The sequence below is a fragment of the Labrus mixtus genome, chromosome 3 (assembly GCF_963584025.1).
Source record: "Labrus mixtus chromosome 3, fLabMix1.1, whole genome shotgun sequence".
NCBI lineage: Eukaryota > Metazoa > Chordata > Actinopteri > Labriformes > Labridae > Labrus > Labrus mixtus.
The window spans coordinates 19,558,667-19,576,970 of record NC_083614.1 but is presented as its reverse complement, the minus strand read 5'-3'; the positions used below and the strand labels follow the sequence as shown (position 1 = coordinate 19,576,970).

The 18,304-nt window shown below is 37.6% G+C and overlaps 3 protein-coding genes across 3 annotated transcripts; 2 read left to right on the top strand and 1 right to left on the bottom strand.

The window, feature by feature from the left end:
• Positions 1-1,078: 1,078 nt before the first annotated feature.
• On the top strand, positions 1,079-9,814 carry actl6a (actin-like 6A). Its single transcript, XM_061033621.1, has 14 exons — positions 1,079-1,220; positions 3,693-3,769; positions 5,064-5,241; positions 6,237-6,337; positions 6,655-6,752; positions 6,937-7,031; positions 7,433-7,539; positions 7,740-7,829; positions 7,929-7,990; positions 8,188-8,302; positions 8,459-8,539; positions 8,869-8,964; positions 9,069-9,155; positions 9,518-9,814. Exons 1-14 carry the CDS (start codon positions 1,196-1,198, stop codon positions 9,596-9,598), a joined length of 1,293 nt encoding a protein of 430 aa, XP_060889604.1. The 5' UTR covers positions 1,079-1,195; the 3' UTR covers positions 9,599-9,814.
• A 786-nt stretch (positions 9,815-10,600) lies between these two features.
• Positions 10,601-13,382, bottom strand: mrpl47 (mitochondrial ribosomal protein L47). Its single transcript, XM_061033622.1, has 7 exons — positions 13,224-13,382; positions 12,380-12,528; positions 12,210-12,270; positions 12,032-12,128; positions 11,758-11,888; positions 11,031-11,126; positions 10,601-10,906 (listed from the first exon to the last, which is right to left on the bottom strand). The coding sequence occupies exons 1-7, from the start codon at positions 13,355-13,357 to the stop codon at positions 10,795-10,797; spliced, it is 780 nt and encodes a 259-aa protein (XP_060889605.1). The 5' UTR covers positions 13,358-13,382; the 3' UTR covers positions 10,601-10,794.
• A 189-nt stretch (positions 13,383-13,571) lies between these two features.
• Positions 13,572-17,097, top strand: ndufb5 (NADH:ubiquinone oxidoreductase subunit B5). Its single transcript, XM_061033623.1, has 6 exons — positions 13,572-13,733; positions 14,846-14,928; positions 15,152-15,218; positions 15,349-15,410; positions 15,593-15,699; positions 16,880-17,097. Exons 1-6 carry the CDS (start codon positions 13,616-13,618, stop codon positions 16,998-17,000), a joined length of 558 nt encoding a protein of 185 aa, XP_060889606.1. The 5' UTR covers positions 13,572-13,615; the 3' UTR covers positions 17,001-17,097.
• The last annotated feature ends 1,207 nt before the right edge of the window (positions 17,098-18,304 follow it).

Sequence of the window (18,304 nt, the reverse complement as noted above, 5' to 3'; positions counted from 1 at the left end):
CATATTATTTTGATATATATTGAGTAATTGTTGGTCTATAAAATTGAAAGCAAATGCATATAATACCCATTGAGATTTTCTTGGGTCTGAAGAGAGCTTTATGTTTCTTCAAAGAATTCAGGTTATAGAGATTGAGAAATGCAACAAACTTGTGAAGAATACATTTTTAGCTTGTCTTTAGAAAAACAACCTGATTAATTGTTACCAATCCAGTTCCGTAACTAAGCAGTGGTACACTAACATGTTCTACAGAAAATGAGAAGAGTCAACAGGTGTTCACCAGAGACTGCCAAGATAAAAATAGGACCTTTCTGTTACGTCTCCTTCTCCTTGAACATATCAATTTGAATGATATGCTTTTAATGAGACATTCTTCGTAGAACTGAATCAATGGCCATACTGTAGTCATTTAATTAAGTGGTTGGTTGCAACAATTTAGTTGTTTGGTTTATCTTTTCTAAATTGTATTTGGGAAAATACAATTGAACATTATGTTTAAGGATTGTATCTACTAACTTGGAGTTATATTTTAAAAAGTGAGTTATATAACCAGAGATCTTCTCAGACTTTAAGATAGCCAACAGTAAGTAACTTACCCGTATCCACCCCTCTGCGCCTGCGCACTTAATACAACTTTGGAAGAGCACGAGGCTGGCGATCCTCCGAGTAATTTATGACAAAAACATTAATAAGACAATTCTCACCGACATCTCTACATTGTGGATAACTGCATCTTCTAGTTTTTAAATGTTAAAGTTCACATCAGTTTGGTACTTTTGCAGCATGACGTGCTGTCCGAGTCAGTCAAGGTCCTTTAGTTTAGTCTCACACGTCACTTTCTGTTAAACCGTGTACACTTGAATTATCTGCACATCTGTTTCATATGAGTAAAAGTTAGTTTATAATACTTGTAACATTTGTTTCCCACTCACGTTGATATAAAGTCCGCAGGTCCACGTCCACTCCACGGCATGGAAGTACTTACAGCTTTCTGGCACTACGTCACACAGCTGAAGCGGAAGTACTGATTGCTGCGCTGCGTTCTGATTGGTCAGCTGCGTCACCACAGTGTGGCGCCTGCCGTTAGATTGATCCATGCTAACATATTCCCTTTGTTGTGATTAGCCGGTTAGCGGTTACTATTCTTCTTGAAATAACTTAAATTGGAAAAGTTTCTGTTTATATTGTTTGGAGGATGAGTGGCGGAGTGTATGGAGGCGGTAAGTGGGTTCATGTGTTTAAAGGCAGAGAAAGAGTTGCGCACGATCTGTCGTTTTCTAGCTAGCCAGACTTATGGCTAGCTAGCTATGTTAGCTCTGATAACTTTTCAACGAGTGCCAATTTTACACCTTCCGCTGGCATTTTTTGATCACTGCTCGTTTTAGGGTGTGTACGTGTATTAACTCGTCAGTGCGTCGTGTTGTGGTTTAAACTTAATTAAAGCCACACGCATGCAAAGCTAACCACGCATGCTCTACCTAGCAAGCTAGCAGGGAAATGAATGAAAGTGGGTTTAACCCATTTTCTGAACACATCATGTGTTTGAAATGAAGATAAAAGTCTCTCACAGTAAATGAGCCGAGGGTATAAAAGGTTAAATATGATACTTTGTTGACTGTGTGGTTGCATTCTCTTAGATAGATCATAGATGTGTCGCTGTAATGAAACATCAAAAGATCCTGCTGCACAATTTATTATGTTACTGAATTAACATCTTGTAGCTCAGATTTGCAGCCAGTTTCATACAGTTAAAGACAGACAAGGTCTTTTCAAGTAAATTGATCATAAAACATCCTTCAATCTTGAATTTGTTGGATGGATCCAAATTGAAATGTGTGGTTGCCACTTGTTGACTCGGACATTCACATCACACACTTTTCTTTTAGGGATTATAAACAACATGCATACAAACATGCATACAACATGTATACATACATGCATACAACATGTATACATACATGCATTAATGGAGAGTGAATATAATATATAATAGAATTACTTTATTGATCCCAAACTGGGAAATTGTGGCGTTACAGCAGCAGGTTATCCAAACACACAATATGAGTAAAAAACACAATGTTAGCAAATCTAAACACAATATAATATTAACTACAAAGTAAATAAGTACTAAAAATATCAGAACTAAGAATGTGAATATATACAACCAGGATTTAACTAAGCATTACTAGTCTTGAATAGGAAGATTAAATATGAAAGATTAAATGTAAATGTGCAAGAACAGAGTTATAAATGGACAGTATTAACATAAGTTAATGCATGCATGAGTGTAGACATATTATCAGCAGAAACTATACAATATAACGGCGAGTAGACAGCCAAATGAAGTGAACATGAGTGCAGGGATAATTTTTTTAATTTAACATGTGCAGAACAGATTACAGTATGGAGAGACAGATATGATCATGATGACAGTTCTCTGCTCACATGAGGTGAGCTGTTGTTCAGAGTTATGGCCTTCGGTAAGAAAGATTTCTTGTATCTGTCCTTGTGACAGCGGAGTTGGGGCTGCTTGATATTGTCAAAATGATGATCAACTTTGATATTGAGATCACGATTAATTAACATGATTACTCATTCATTTAAAATCTGGATCATATGCATTTATTGAACTTGATCACTTTTAACACATTGACATTTTGAACACTTTGAAAAAGAAGCAATACGTGAAAATAGATAAGTGAAAAAACGTAAATATATTAAATAATAAATAAATTAACTATGTATTTAAGGTAGTCGTGATGTCCTATTGGGGCCAAAACATAACATACAATTTGAAACATCTATCACATATTGACAAAATTAGCGCAATACGGCAGGTGGCACAGTAATAGTTTAATCACGATTATCTTGTTCATCAATTGGAAGCCGACTGATGGAAAAATGTCAGAGTGAGGGGGCTCACAGCAGTCTGAGCTATAGCTGACCCATTTGTTTAAGATATTAACATTTCACCTATTATTTATCTTTTCAAGGAAAAAATTATAAACTTACTTCTTACAAAAATAAATTATTTATTTTCATTTTATTTCCTCACAATCAATGCAAATACACAACTAAAAAATGCCTGATATGAATAGTTTGGTGATTCATTTTTTATCATTATACCTTTTGCTGTCATGATTCAATCAAAATAAAAAGTAAAATTTACTAGGGATGTAAAGATTAATCGTAAAATCTTGATAAATTCGATTCAAATATGTCAAGAGTCACATCGGTACTATGAAAAATAAATCGCAATAAAATCGTGAGCGTCAGCAGATGTAGAGCAGAGGCGGTTGGCAGCTGCAGAGCAAGATTTTGAAATTGAGGAAAATGAAAGAGGTGAGAAGGTAACATACAAGACCAAAAACTGTGTGCAAATATTGCAAGAATACAGTGAACTACACAAATAGCACAACCAACATGATGCAGCATTTAATGGACACCACAATGAGAAGCTCCAATCACGTCCCCTTGCGAGAGAAAAAAAACATTAAAAGGCCAAACCACACTGACAAGTTGGTTTGCAGCCCCTAAAGGAATCTTTTTCAGTCCTCATTTGTCTACAGTCTTTGTAAAAATAAATCTTGAGAGAATCGGCTCGTGAACCCAGTATCGTGAGTTGGGCGAGTCGTTACATCCCTCAAATTTAAAGTTGAAATAAATAAACATCACTTTTCTCCCGTCTTCAGATGAGGTGGGAGCGTTGGTGTTTGACATTGGCTCATACTCTGTAAGAGCTGGCTACGCAGGAGAAGACTGTCCCAAGGTAAGTGGATCACTCAAATGACCTGATTAGCTATGTGTTTTTTTCTTCCTCTGCGCATCTTCATCTTTCCTCTGTAGGTCCCTCATGGCAAGAAATGAGGGCTGTCACCCTGGAGACAGACAGCATGAATAGAGATCAGATCATTCTAGAGTACTTTCTCCGATTTGATCTATCTTTGCTTGATGTAGAGATTTTTTATGTATGAATATCAGTTTGATAAGAGAGAAGCGAAAAGGTGGATGTTGATTGGCCATACCGTCATCAATCAGCGTAGAGATCATCCCATACTACACTTAATTTGCATCAGTCGTCTTTTGTTTCCTGTAGAGTCAGTTATCTGAACCATATAAGCCCCCATTATTCCTCTTTCCTGTTTGTGTGTAATGACAGTACATGCTTTTATATAACAGTGACCATGAAAGCGTACTATAGATGAAGGTTGATTTGAATAAGGAATGCACTTCATGATTATTTCCTTGAGTTGGGGCTGGGCAGTATATCTAGTTATTAAGATATACAGACATGTTTTCTTACAAGATATAGGGTAAGACAATATTGTTTATATCCATATAATTTTTTGTTGCCTTAAAAAAAAACATGATACTTTTCTTCTGAAGAGCCACCAGTTTGCCTATTTCTCGTCTCACTGTCTGTCTCTCTCCACCCTGCTTGTTAAACATCAGTCAAAACCTGACAGACATTGGATCTAATTTAATTATTAATTTAAAAAGTTACAAACTTCGAAAATTGAGCATTCAGTAGCAGATTTGTTTTGTTAGTTCTGGCTAAATAACAACTTTTATGATTAATTGAATCCGAAAACAGTTGCAAGTTTATTTTCTGTTTTAAGACTATAAAGACTTTTAATTGTAGCTCTATAGTTGTAATGTTTATGTTTATTTCTGATTTGACCAAGTTACTACAATATGTGTAAATAACATGGTTTGTGAAGGCTGAGTTCCATTTAGCTGATTCAGTCCTTTTGTACTCTGCATGTTGGCTAATTGTCAAATGTGTCTTGTCTTACTAGAGCACTTGCATAAAAGAGAGCTGTTATTGATGTAAGAACTATGCTTTTCCTACTTTTATGTAAATAAAGCCTATTCGTCAATCCTTGTCTTTCCGGCATTCAGTTTGAATGTGCAGACATGTTTTATGCAGATGAACCAGTCCGTACATGCCAAACCAGCACTGCAATTTCAAAAGAGCTGTATTCATTTTTCCTTGGAAGTTAGTAAAGCATTACACCAACTCCATTGTTTCTCCTTATTCTGTTTTTATTGGCTCGGCTCAGGCGGACTTCCCCACAGTGATCGGTGTGACCCTTGACCGAGAAGATGGCAGCACACCAATGGAGACTGATGCTGATAATAAGAGCAAGCAGAGTGGGACCACCTACTACATTGATACCAACCAGCTGAGGGTACCAAGGGAGAACATGGAGGTCATGTCTCCACTGAAGAACGGCATGAGTGAGTGTTGACTCAACATGAAGGATTTTTTTTTTTTTTTTTTTTTTGCTTCCATCTCAAGTATCTGTCTCACATTTCATCTATTGCTCTCCCTTTGTGGTGTTTTTATTGTATATGTCCAGTGGTATTTAGCTTATATTTCATTTTGAATTCAGTTTGACAACTTACATCCAAAACGGCAGCTGCAACTGAGGGTTCATTTCTTTTAATGATCTACTATACTTTTGATCATTCCAATAATCATTTAGTCCATGAAGTGTTGTTTTTTAAAACAGATTCAAATGACTTAAATTTACAATATCTGAAGCGTCACATTGGTGACCTGTGACCTGGGAAAGTTGGACCTTGTCTTTGATAAATCTATTCAAGTAATTGCCGATAAATTTCTTGTCCAACGGTCATTCGGGTATTTAAGTGATAAATTGAATCTGTCTAGAATATTTGAACCCAGCACAGATTTATTCATTACATATGCCACATGTTAACAGATGTTTCCGAGTTCTATCAGCTCAGGAGTATCAGTGACAGCAGATATGAAACTTGCTCTTTCTTTTTCCGACCTAGCTGCTGATACTTATCAGGAGCTGGTCCAGTGGATTTAAGCTTGAAGTCTATTTAGAGACAAGTGTGACACTAATCGTAATTGCAGCAGAACCGCGTTGTGGGACCACTGGCTCCCTCAGAGGGCTGACCTGAAACATTGGTGCCGGCTGCTCAAATTATTATCTAAAAAAGTGCATCATTGCTCTATTTTATCCACCGTCTAACCCAGCATTCAGGTTGAAGAAAGATACACATTTTGTGTGACATTGATTTATTTTCAACAAGCCTAGTCTCCATTAAAGTACAGACATGAGCACACTAGTTCCCACATCTGTCTCGGGCTGAGAGCAGACACATCTCAGTCCTTTGTTCTCATCTGTGCATTATTTAAACACTGGGAGTCAGAGACTTAACCTTTAAATAAGTCGTGCCCTTCTTCTCTTCTTTAACAGTTGAGGACTGGGACAGTTTCCAGGCCATATTGGATCACACCTACAAGATGCACTTCAAGTCTGAACCCAGCCTGCATCCAGTACTCATGTCAGAAGCATCGGTGAGTTAGCATTCGTGTGAAGTGGAGTCTAAACAATAACAGCAACATATTCTCCTAAACTACCCAGGCTAAACGGTGTAAAGTTGTGATATTCCATACAAACAGCTAAATGATGGTCGATTTGGGTCCTCTTCAAGTAAAAAAAAAAATGTAATTCCTGCTTTGTCTTAAGATGTGAATTTGTTTTTAAGACCTTTTGATGTGATGTTTGCTTCAGCTGTAATTAAATGATGGTGATGAGTTAGCCTCCTGTGCTTGTTTTCTCCGTCACTTTATGAAAATGTTGCGCTGACTAATCTTCTGTTTTGTGTCTGCAGTGGAACACACGAGCGAAACGAGAGAAACTCACAGAGCTGATGTTTGAACATTACAACATTCCTGCCTTTTTCCTCTGCAAATCTGCCGTGCTATCTGCGTATCCTTTACTATTTCACTTCTTCTTCTTCAAAAAAAAAAGACTAGATGAGGCTAAACCATTTGATTTAATTGTCCCCTCACTGGCTGATAATGGTCATAGAGTACAGTTTCTCTAACACATTTCTATTTGTAAGTTTCTATAAGTTATATGTAATTCATTTCCTTAACTCTGAGTATTTAAGCTTTGCCAATGGGCGGTCAACGGGTTTGGTCCTGGACAGTGGAGCCACACACACCACAGCAATTCCAGTGCACGATGGCTACGTCCTGCAGCAAGGTGAGCAAATATCTAAATATTGCATTTATGATCTCTCTGCAGAGTTTCAGTTGCATATGTATCATTTTTATTGAAAAGTCTTTAAATCCTTTATTGGTTCAAGTGTCTGATTGTCTTTGATTTATGTTGCCACCTGCTGGTTGGAGGTTGCGTCTCAGCACTGTCCATAGAGCCAGCCGTTCCTGCAAATGCTCAGTTATTCTAGCCTCTGTTACCATTATGATCTATTGTTGTGATTGATAGTGAGCCATCAAGTTTGTTTGTTTCCTATAACTCCAACACTCCAATACATATTGTGGGTGAATTAAATAACTTTCAACAGAGAATGGAGTAGCTGTATATGATGTAAACCTGGTGGGGGATTACTCTGCTCTTTTAAAACGTTTATTTTTTTCTCCCAGGAATTGTCAAATCCCCCCTGGCTGGAGACTTCATGAGCATGCAGTGCAGGGAGCTTTTTCAAGAATTAAGTGTTGAAATCATCCCACCTTACATGATTGCTTCGAAGGTAAGATCTTTGTGTTTCACAGAGAGACATGTTATATTTCTGATAATCCAGTGTATGTATTTGGCAGATATTGCAGCAGTTAAAATCCAAAACTGTTTTGGCACTATGTATTGCACTAGTGGCATTCGAGGCAGCTATTTGCAGGCTTGGATCAAGCAGTGGTTGGTATTTGTAATCACTAATACAAAGTCACATCACAGGATGGAGTGCGGGAGGGATCCCCAGCTAGCTGGAAGAAGAAGGAGAAGCTGCCTCAAGTAACCCGCTCGTGGCACAACTACATGTGTAATGTAAGCATCCTTCTGTCAGACACCTGGTATGATTTTTTTTTTTGCACTATCATGTGTTTTTTTTATGTGTGCAAACTTGTCTTCCCTTGATGTTTACAGTGTGTGATCCAGGACTTCCAGGCGTCTGTGCTGCAGGTGTCTGACTCCCCTTATGACGAACAGTAAGAGCATTGTTTACAATTTGATATCACATAACAAACAGTATGTAGATATACAGTGTGTGTGATTTAACAGCAAAGTGATTTTTTTAAGTTAACATTTATGTTTCACTTTTACCCTCAGATTTAGTTACTAAAACTACACACCACCTGAGTGGTTTAAATGCAGGTTTAACCCCCCCCCCCCTCTCTTTTATTAGGGTTGCTGCCCAGATGCCCACGGTACACTATGAGCTGCCAAACGGATACAACTGTGACTTTGGGGCTGAGAGGCTGAAGATCCCTGAGGGGCTGTTTGACCCCTCTAATGCCAAGGTATGGGCTTTAATATCAAGACGTTTTAGGCCAATAAAGCCAAACATGATTAATACTGATCTAAGTAACTAAAGTTGCATTTTGAAAATATGTTAGTTTGAATGTTTTTTTTATGTATTTTTGTTCATTGGTTAAATATATATCTGATCACTTCAGGGCTTGTCTGGAAACACCATGTTGGGAGTTGGTCATGTGGTGACAACCAGCGTGGGAATGTGTGACATCGACATCCGGCCGGTGATTATCAAGATGTTTGAATATGGGATGATTTCTCTTTTAGTTTTATTTTTCGGTGGTGGTAGAAATTATGTCATTTGAGACAATTGATTTGAACTTTATCAATGAAAATGAAAAATTGATGAATTGGTTTATTACTAAAGAGAGTGCAGATAAGAGTGTCTTGCACTAATAATGTTGAATTGAGAGTTTTACCCAGCCAGAAATATGTTTGAATTAATTAAAGGGGAATGTATAGCGAATATCCAGCTTCAATCATAATGCATAGGGTACTCTTGAGGATGTGTCGCCAGAACACATACTTGACCATTTTTGTCCTGTTGTCTCAGGGTCTCTATGGCAGTGTGGTGGTGACGGGAGGAAACACGCTCATTCAGGGCTTTACAGACCGACTCAACAGAGAACTCTCCCAGAAAACTCCTCCTGTGAGTTAACAACAATACCTCCTCACATAGTCCAAATCACATTATCATCTAAGGCTGAAGTTGACCAATGACTCATTCAAATACCAATTGTCTGTGACGTGCAGAGTATGAGGCTGAAGTTGATAGCCAACAACACTACAGTGGAGCGTCGGTTCAGCGCCTGGATCGGAGGCTCCATCTTGGCATCACTCGTAAGTACAAACAACAGTTCAATTCTGCTATAAGAATAACAAATAACATTGAAATAAAGGTTTTATTTTCAATCTGTATGATACAAATGTTTCTCAAACACTGATGGCTGGTTACTTAGCTCTGTGAATATTAGATTACCATGTGACCTTGCACTGTGGCTTTTATACCCTCTGTGATGTATCACAAAGATATTTTCAGTAAAGAACGAGTACTCTTTTGCTGTTCAATTACTTGACTTTTAACCCCTGTAATTTATTAAAAATTATAATGTAATGTGCTGAAAAGTAGTTAAATGAACATCCAACTTTCTATGTTTTGATCCTGATTTAATTAAACTGACACATTTTATTGTCTTTGTCAGGGAACCTTCCAGCAGATGTGGATCTCCAAACAGGAGTACGAAGAAGGAGGAAAGCAGTGTGTGGACAGGAAGTGTCCTTGAGTTTGTCCCCTATCCCTTCCCATCACGGTCTTTGCCAATATATTATCACAAGTCGTTCACCTCTGACCCTGAACTCAGGAACGCCTACTGATGATCACCCTTGTTTTGTACGATTCGTTTTTTTAAAAAGTATGTCCAAATGTCTGTCTGGGATTTCTTGTGAAAACAGACATGCACATTAAGTAAAAACTGTCACTATGATGAAACTTGGTTTTAGTTCATTTCTGTCTGTTGCCTTATTTTTTAAGATTGTTTGTCTTTTTTTAATCCTTACATCTTAAAATATTAGGTTTTTTTCTGGACCTGACAGAAGGTTGATCATGCTACCTACGCTCCATGCATTTTCTTTTCAAACTTAGACATACTCTCACATGCTCTACAGGCCGTAAAATATCAGCGTGCAGATCCTAAATTCAGTTTTTTGGGTCCAATGGGAAATACACGTCAGAAACACAACACTTTATCAATGTAAGATTTCTGCAGAATAGTGACAAGATTAGTTTGGGTGATGTGAAGAATAACCTAACAGTTGGAGGGGAATGTCTTCTGTCCATTAAGCCTCTTCTTTTTTTTTTTTGAAGTAGTAAGCTCAATTGGAAAGTTCAGTCAGTTGTTGCATGTGCTAATAGGTCTGTATTTAATTTTCACTTTTGCTTGTAATTGGCTACATGTGGTCTTTTAAAAGAAAATAAAGTGATATTTGTTAAATGATGACATTTATGAGTTTGCGATAAATACTGAATAGCTGTTTTTAAATGTGTGTATGGTTGTTTCACTTTTTTTAACAGGTCCATGTAAACAGAAAAATCTAACAAGTTGTTCAATATGAAATATATATGGTTTACACTTAGGTGACAATATAAGATTATGGAATAAATATAGATCACATATTCCTGTAACACTACTATTCAGACTTAAATATTCGCCCTAAAGATTCTTAAACAGGAAGAAAATTCAATATGAGGTTTGTTTTAATAAGAGTATGAAAAAAGTGACAACATGTTCAAAGGTAATGAAGTATAATTTATCTTACAGGATCAAATAACAGCTGCACAGACTCCACATCAAAATCTAGACAGGACAACAGTTTCAGACCCTCACTAACATTATCTGCTGATGACATGTGGAGAAGGCCTTTTGTCCAGATGTCAGACTCAAGTTGTTAAAAACGCCACATGTGAACTGCACTTAAATTTTCACGACTTAAGAGCTTTCATGTGAGGAAACCTCTCCTCCAGTTTGGCCTGAGTTTGCTTCTTTAAATTGGCTTTCCGGACCTTCTCTCGAAGATGCTTCTCAATGCGCAGCCTGCAAGACAGACGAGTAAGGAAAAAGGTTCAATCAAATTCAAGAGGAACTTCTTTACTATAACTTTTACTACATGATATTCATTCTATAAAGGTGCTGAAATACTGTTCCAGCCATATCTTACCTTATGTGTGGTTGGACAAACTTGGGTGTGAAGAACCTCTTTTGCTTGTACCTCTTATTCATATACCAAGGAATAGCATACTCCTTGAATCGATACCTGAGGGAAGAAAAAACAGTGTTTAAGATTGATGATTGACATGTGTAACGATGTATTAAACCAAGTATTAGCTACTTTAAGTGGAGTTAAAATGAAAGCTTCTGTCGGTTTCATGAGGTACTGGTATCTCCTTAGTTCAGAAAAACAACAGATTTTTTATTTCTTGTGAATGCAATAAATTTCTGTTTTTTTTCTCTATTAATATAAATCAAACTTTAAGTGTTTGTGGTTATCATACGACAAGTTCACGAGAGGTATCTATCTGGTTATCCGATTCTTAATGGTAGTGGTTAAGTTAAAGGGTCCCCCTTGTGTAGGTATCATGTATACATAAAGTTTTTTTTTGGTGACACTAAATTATTTTAAATGAATCATTAAATGTATGTTTACTAGATGCAGTTCATCCTTACAGTACTTGGTGCACTTCAGCTTATGTTGGAGTATGACTCAAACTCATAGGGTTAAGTTATTTGGAAGAATGTGTATAACATCACCTGCGATATTGAGAACATGCATGTGTGTCCTGCAAGTGCAAATGATAAACAAACCCACTACTAGATATAAAATATGAGATTGCTGCATTTCTCCATGGGTAACTGTAACACACTGTTTATGGAAACTCTGCTCTCACCAGTAGGCGTGTCCAAATATGTTCCTCCTCCAGGCTCCAGGTCTGCCTTTCTCCTGTCCTGTCTGCAGCAGACGCAGTGCGGTCTCTCTCTCGTTCACCACCGTCTCCAGTCGGATCATTGACCTCTCAACCTGGGAGCAGACAAGATAAAAAGATTTACCGACATCATCAATACTCAATTGAAACCCTGCATCCCACCTAGTTTTGTCAAACCATAGGCCAATCATTTCTTTCTTCTGTACTGATGGATATGACACTTGAGCGTTATACCAACCTTCCTTATTCTTTCTGGACTTGGCATCTGAACCCTTTGCCTTCTTGCTTCCTGCTCAAGTGTGAGCAACATGTTCTTTTCTTTCAACAGCACATACCTGGGAAACATTAGCATGTTACACATGTCCTATAAATGGTAATATACAGCAGAGCAAAAGCATCAACTGGACATTGCCTACCAAAGTGAGTGTAGATCTTCATTGCTCTTTGTTCTCAGTTGTTTGGCGGTCCATGGGGCACCTACGGAATAATGACAAGCCAGAAAAGTGTAAAACGTTGCCTTCATACATGGTCCATTTTTTATGAAAGGTGCTGCAACAATATACAGAGAACATGTCATATGTTTTACCTGACTTCACCGTTTCCTCTCCCCAGTTCTCAGGAAGGTCAAAGAACTCTTCAAGTCCCCTCCTGCTGATGGTGGTGTGCAGAGCTCGACACAGAACCACAGAGCTGGAAGGACTGAATTGAGACAGGGCGACGAGTGGAGACTGTTTCCTGGAGAGTGCAAAATATATTTCTGTAAAAGACTTGAAGTGATAACCTGGATAGGACTCTTGAGTTGACATCTTTTGTTTATATTCAAGCACAGACCAAGAAGCCTTTGAGAAATCCCTCATTACCTCAATGGCTACAAAATTGTAGTTTTAATTTTGTAAAAAATAAAGTGGTTTCATTCGCCAGCTGAGTTATGATTTTTTTTTTTTTTTTTTTTACTAAGAAGACAAATATTTACTAAATGCCACCAGACAAATTAAATATAGAGGATGTACCACTACCACCCAATAATTTAATTTTACCCAATAGACTTTTTTTAACTGAAGAGAAATATTCACTGAAGCCAAACTTATATGCAGATTGTATAAATGATGCTACACTGAATTAAAGGCCTCGTATACGTAAACAATAAGATAAAGCCATTATCAATAACAATTTCTGATTAATCTAAAATGTCCATAACTAGACTAATATCATTGATCTGTCAGTTCAGTATGGTAACCTGCTATCTAAGAAAAACATCTACCATAACATAACAATAACCGGTAGCACAATGAAGACCATACTATGACAGAAAACATTATTTTAAAAACCTTAGCTTAGCTCGATGAGTGTATTAGATACGAACATGCTGACTTGTTCACACCTCGTGTTTTAATTATTATTACTTTTTAAGAACTACAGCAGCTTCTTACCTGTAAAGAGTAGACTGGTATTTGCTGAAAGCAGCAGTACATTGCTTAGCATTTGTCGCAGAAGATATCCTACAGACATTTTGAAACTGCTTGCAAAGAGTCAAAAGGCGTCCTGCTGAAGAGGACGCCGCCATCTTTTCAGAAGTCCTTCCCACATTACCCGTCATGCACTTTTCTGTACCAATAATCATTATTTTTATTAGGATTTTTATTTTTATTGGAATAGTTTCCATTTAAATTATGTGTCTTGATAAAAGCATAATGTCATTTGAATTAAAAAAAAAAAAAAAAAAAAACTACATTCATGCCCTTATCAAATATGGCCGTTTCCGCTTCACTCTTTCATGAGCCAATCAGAGATCGTGTTGTTGAACCGTCTTCCCTCAGCAGCGATGGTGGGGATGAGCGTTCTCAGGTCTGCTGCTGCATTTGCGGCCAGACTGAGTCCTCTGAAATCTGGAAATAATGCGGCAAACTTACTCAGCCGAACGGTCACACGAACAGATAAAGGTAAGGGACGACCCGGCCGGTGCGAGGTTGAAATGATTTGACGCCTAAGCTGCCCTCTCTCTGTTATGACCTTGCGCCGGACTTGTTAGCTAGCTAACTGGTAGCGTCTGTTCTGCTGTCAACAAAAGTACAAAAAGTAGGTTTGTTATTAAACTATTACAATTAGTTGTTCATTCAGCTATAATTTAGCTTTTTAAGCTGCCTTTATGTCATTACTAAATTAGTATACGAATCATTTAATGATGATACGGCTTCAAATTATTTTAATAAAATTGAATTACACTATAAACGCTATATATTATCATGTGAAATTAAATAAATAAATATGTTAAATGTTTTATTCGTGTGATTTAAGCAGCTCAAATTCTTGGGAAATATTAAATGCAAATATAATAATAATAATAATAATAATAATAATAATACATTGATGTCGATAACGAGGAGATTACTTTTCCTTCCCATATCTGTGTAAGTGATAGGAAAAACATTGGTGGTCCAATTATAAGTAATGTAGTTTAAATAATGCTGTAGTTTTCCTTTAAAAACAGTGAAACTCAAAAGCTTTTAACAATGACCTCTGACTGTGTGGAAATCAGTTGTTTTTTTGCAACACAAATGATGAATGAAGCCATTTCAAAATGAGCCAAAAGTAAAACACAAAACTACTTTGGCTATTAAAACACAATGTTAATTAAGATTTACTTTTATTGATCCCCGGAAGGGGAAATTTCAGTTTTTGCACTCTGTAAGTCATGAACACACACATGCAGAAACAGGATCCTATGGACATGCACTAATGGAGAGAAGTCAGAGTGACGGAGCGGCCCACAGCGGGCGCTCCTGAACTGATGGGGAGGGGGTTTGGTGCCTTGCTCAGGGGCACCTCGGCAGGGCTCAGGAGGTGATCTGGCACCTCTCCAGCTACCAGACCAACTTCCATATTTGGTCCGACTTGAACCGGCGACCCTCCGGTTCCCAGCCCAAGTCCCTACAGACTGAGCTACTGCCGCAGCCAAAACACACTAAATGTCATTATCCCATGGATTTGGACCCAGTTTGTTCAGTCTTAAATCATATTCTAAATAATATGACAACTGTGCCTTGTTTTTCAGTGGCTGTTCGCTGGGGTCATGGGAAGAAAATGTTTGTCATCAAACCCTCTAGCTACTATGACAGTAGATTTCTGCGCTTATTGGTAAGTACTATAGCACTATTTTCTTCATTGCCTGTAAACATGAAAAATCAAAGCAGTTGAAGAAGAATTATATAAAAACTAATTTTAAAGTGGCAACTACTTTTGCATAAAAGAAGAGCTAATTCTGACCTGCTGTGACCTCCAGCATTAATACCCTCACACGCAGAAAACCCCCCCAGAACTTTATCTCATCTTCATTTTCTGTCGTCTCATTTTTTTTCAGACCTTTTATACCCTGCTGACCGGCATCCCAATGGCTGTCATTATCACAAGTGTTAATGTCTTCATTGGTAAGTGAGATCCAAGTTTTGGTGATTTAGAGCTTCATTTGTTTTGTTAAGTAATGTTTGATCATTTGACTGTTTTTACAAGTGAATCAACAAAAGTTACTTTGAGTCTAATTTGTGATGTGTCGTAAAGGTGAGGCACAGCTGGTTGAAACTCCAGAGGACTATGAACCTGAGCACTGGGAGTACTACAAGGTATATTGTTTTCATGTGACACTAATGTGTGATACAAAAACTTATAAACTCTTAAAGCAAATGTGTATCTAATTGATTACTTGGTTCTTGTGTAAACACTGTGGTTGTTTATTTGGATTATATACATTTACATTCATTAAAAAAATGAACTAAAAAAATGTATTTTTCTTTTTTAATTGCAGCATCCCATCACCAGGTGGATTGCACGGACTTTTTATGATTCCCCAGTGAAGGACTATGAAAAGATGCTTGCTGCAATCCAAATAGAGAAAGAGAAGGCGGACATGAGGTGAGTAATTATGTGATATGGTGTAGCTCTGATGAGTTAAGATCAGAAAAGCAGTTGTGATACGGGGACACAAGGGCAGTTCAAATTATTCTATACTATTGCAATACAGCTAGTAGGTTAATATGTCAGTGTGCTATCATTTCTTAAAGGCTTTATATGTGATTTTTCACACTTAAATGTAATAGAAATCAAGTATATCCTGAAAATAACTCTGTGGGTAATGACTGTCTACAATGGGTGTAACACACGAGTCCCACTGTCTGTGATGTTTTCCAAGTCCTATCTTCAGTTTGTTTACATCGCCAGGACGGCCGGCCAACTCATCCCCTCACGTATAAAAGTTGTTTAATTGAGGGACTAGAGAAAAGAAGAATAACATACTGTACTCACTGCTTAACTGCGTTTCTAGATCACGCTCATTTCGCTAGTATTAGCATGCTAACACAACAATGCACCGCATGCTGGTGCTCAAGGGCGACATCTGCTGGATCAAAAAATCGCATATAAAGCCTTTAAAGCCTGAATACACCGTGCCAAATGCCAGTTGGTTAATTTGAAGGTTTGAGTTATTTGAACAGACACATATTTATGATAGGTAATGAGTCAGATTGCATTGCCATTAAAATATTTTATTGAATTGACTTATATCTGTGCTGTTATTCTCTAAGTGAATATCATTATAACATGTCTGAACTAACTGAAGCATTCATGCAGCAGTGTGACATTACAACAGAGTTTGTTGTTTAAACTAGGGTTGTTGTTGGTATCCAATCTTTCACAAATCTAATCTTTTCTGATGGTCTACTAGATGGGCTGCCTGAGCCATTTGTTTAGTCAGTCAGAATCACAGTTTGTATTGTACCTTCACTAAATTTGATTGAAAACTGAATGTCTTTAACCCTGGCCAGCTGAACAAAAAGCAGGATTGGCAAAGCTGTGTCATCGGTGGCACCCACCACACCAGTGACATACACAGCACAGTTGCACTCCAAGATCTCAGACAGTAAAAATTATTATACAAGCAAAAATGAGTTTGTTTACTCCAAAGAAAGAAGAGCCTTAATATTTCACTTATCCTGGTTATGTTAGAAGAAAATAAAGGGTATTGTTCCACACTATGTTGGGATTGCTCTTGTTTTCTATTTCTAAAGAAACATTTTTTCTGACTTTTGGTCAACAGACTGAGTCAGCTGGAGGTGCGTCGACAGATGAGGCAGAAGGGAGACGGACCATGGTTCCAGACTGACACCCTCAACAAGGAGTTAATTGACTACAGTCCCAAGTCCACTCCTGACAATTAAATTGGTCGTGTCTGCCATCAGTACATCATGCTGATCAATCTAACTGTTTGTACATTTCCCCCTTATTGCGTAAATAAAGTATATATATATACTGTCATATTTTGTCCTCCAGTGCCTTTTGTACCTCTTTCGCAGATTTCAGTCTCTGCTGTTTATGCAACATTGCTGGGCAGCCCATATGGGCTCAGTATGCAGCATGCTCCCTTACGAGATATTTCTGTGTAGCTATTTTATTTCTCTGGTGCTCCAGCCTCCTCTCATAGTTCATTGTTAAACAGAATGCCTATCTGATAATTTACATGTGTGAGCCCTGTGCTGGCTGGCATGTGCAAGGATAGTCTTGTTATCTTAAATAGGTGGCAATTCAATTGCTCTACTAGTACTGAATTACATTTCACTTAAAAAAAACAAAAAACTGTGTCTGATATATTAATTTGTTTGTTTTGCCATGTATTTAAGAGCCTTCAGAGAAAGTGGCTGCTTTTTAATGAACTGCATTCATATAATGCTTATTCCCATCCCTTTTGCAAATTCAGTTTGGTGATGCTTCTACAATTCTATAGAAAAGATACTTGTTGGCTAAGGTCCTATATCTTCTGCATTCCTTACCCGATAATCAGATCACACTTTTTTCCTCTCTCCTTCTGAAAGATAATATGTATAAGATATCTCTAACAACAGGACACACTGACGTGAGAAGTTTTTATGTGGATACTATTTTGCCAAGTCACATTTGTCGTTTTTGCAATTAAAGTGAGTGTCCGACAGGTGGCAGCACTGTGCAGACAATGATTGGTAAACAAAACAAAGGGCGAGATGGTTGAGGAAATCACGTTTTTATCTTTTTTTCTCCCTGTGATGCTCGAAATTAGCCCTTTGCTTTCTCGTTTTGTTACGCATGACCGTCATTATTCATTATTTTAATGCTACAGATAAATAATAAATGTACAACAACCTATATTTTAATCGACAAAGGCTACAGCAGATAACTATAGAGGAATGACGTAGCCTATATCGATGGGCTTGTAGGATACTACAATTAGCAGCGGATAACAAAATACACTTAACAATTCTGACTTTCCTAATCCTGGAGGGAAATATGGTGTAAGTGTGGGTGGCTTTATGAATAATCCTCAGAGCTGGGAGGGGCACTTCTGGTAAATCATCCCTGTGTGTACAGAGAGCCTCAACAGCACAGTCAATAGTAGCGTCATTTGTTTCGGGTCAAAGCTTTTATCCTGGAAATAAATTTAAAAAAAAAGACAACAGAACAAGAGCAGCATCCATGCATCGCAGCCTGTGTA

What these genes read in the sequence shown, in the direction of transcription:
- actl6a (XM_061033621.1), top strand. Translation starts at nt 1,196, where the DNA reads ATGAGTGGCGGAGTGTATGGAGGCG. An exon ending in CAGGAGAAGACTGTCCCAAG is followed by an intron (nt 3,770 to 5,063) that starts GTAAGTGGATCA and finishes GGCTCGGCTCAG; the next exon opens with GCGGACTTCCCCACAGTGAT. An exon ending in TACTCATGTCAGAAGCATCG is followed by an intron (nt 6,338 to 6,654) that starts GTGAGTTAGCAT and finishes TTGTGTCTGCAG; the next exon opens with TGGAACACACGAGCGAAACG.
- mrpl47 (XM_061033622.1), bottom strand. Translation starts at nt 13,357, where the DNA reads ATGGCGGCGTCCTCTTCAGCAGGACGCCTTTTGACTCTTTGCAAGCAG. An exon ending in AGAGGAAACGGTGAAGTCAG is followed by an intron (nt 12,271 to 12,379) that starts GTAAAACATATG and finishes ATTATTCCGTAG; the next exon opens with GTGCCCCATGGACCGCCAAA. An exon ending in TTTGTCCAACCACACATAAG is followed by an intron (nt 10,907 to 11,030) that starts GTAAGATATGGC and finishes TCTGTCTTGCAG; the next exon opens with GCTGCGCATTGAGAAGCATC.
- ndufb5 (XM_061033623.1), top strand. Translation starts at nt 13,616, where the DNA reads ATGGTGGGGATGAGCGTTCTCAGGTCTGCTGCTGCATTTGCGGCCAGA. An exon ending in GGTCACACGAACAGATAAAG is followed by an intron (nt 13,734 to 14,845) that starts GTAAGGGACGAC and finishes CTTGTTTTTCAG; the next exon opens with TGGCTGTTCGCTGGGGTCAT. An exon ending in AGCACTGGGAGTACTACAAG is followed by an intron (nt 15,411 to 15,592) that starts GTATATTGTTTT and finishes TTTTAATTGCAG; the next exon opens with CATCCCATCACCAGGTGGAT.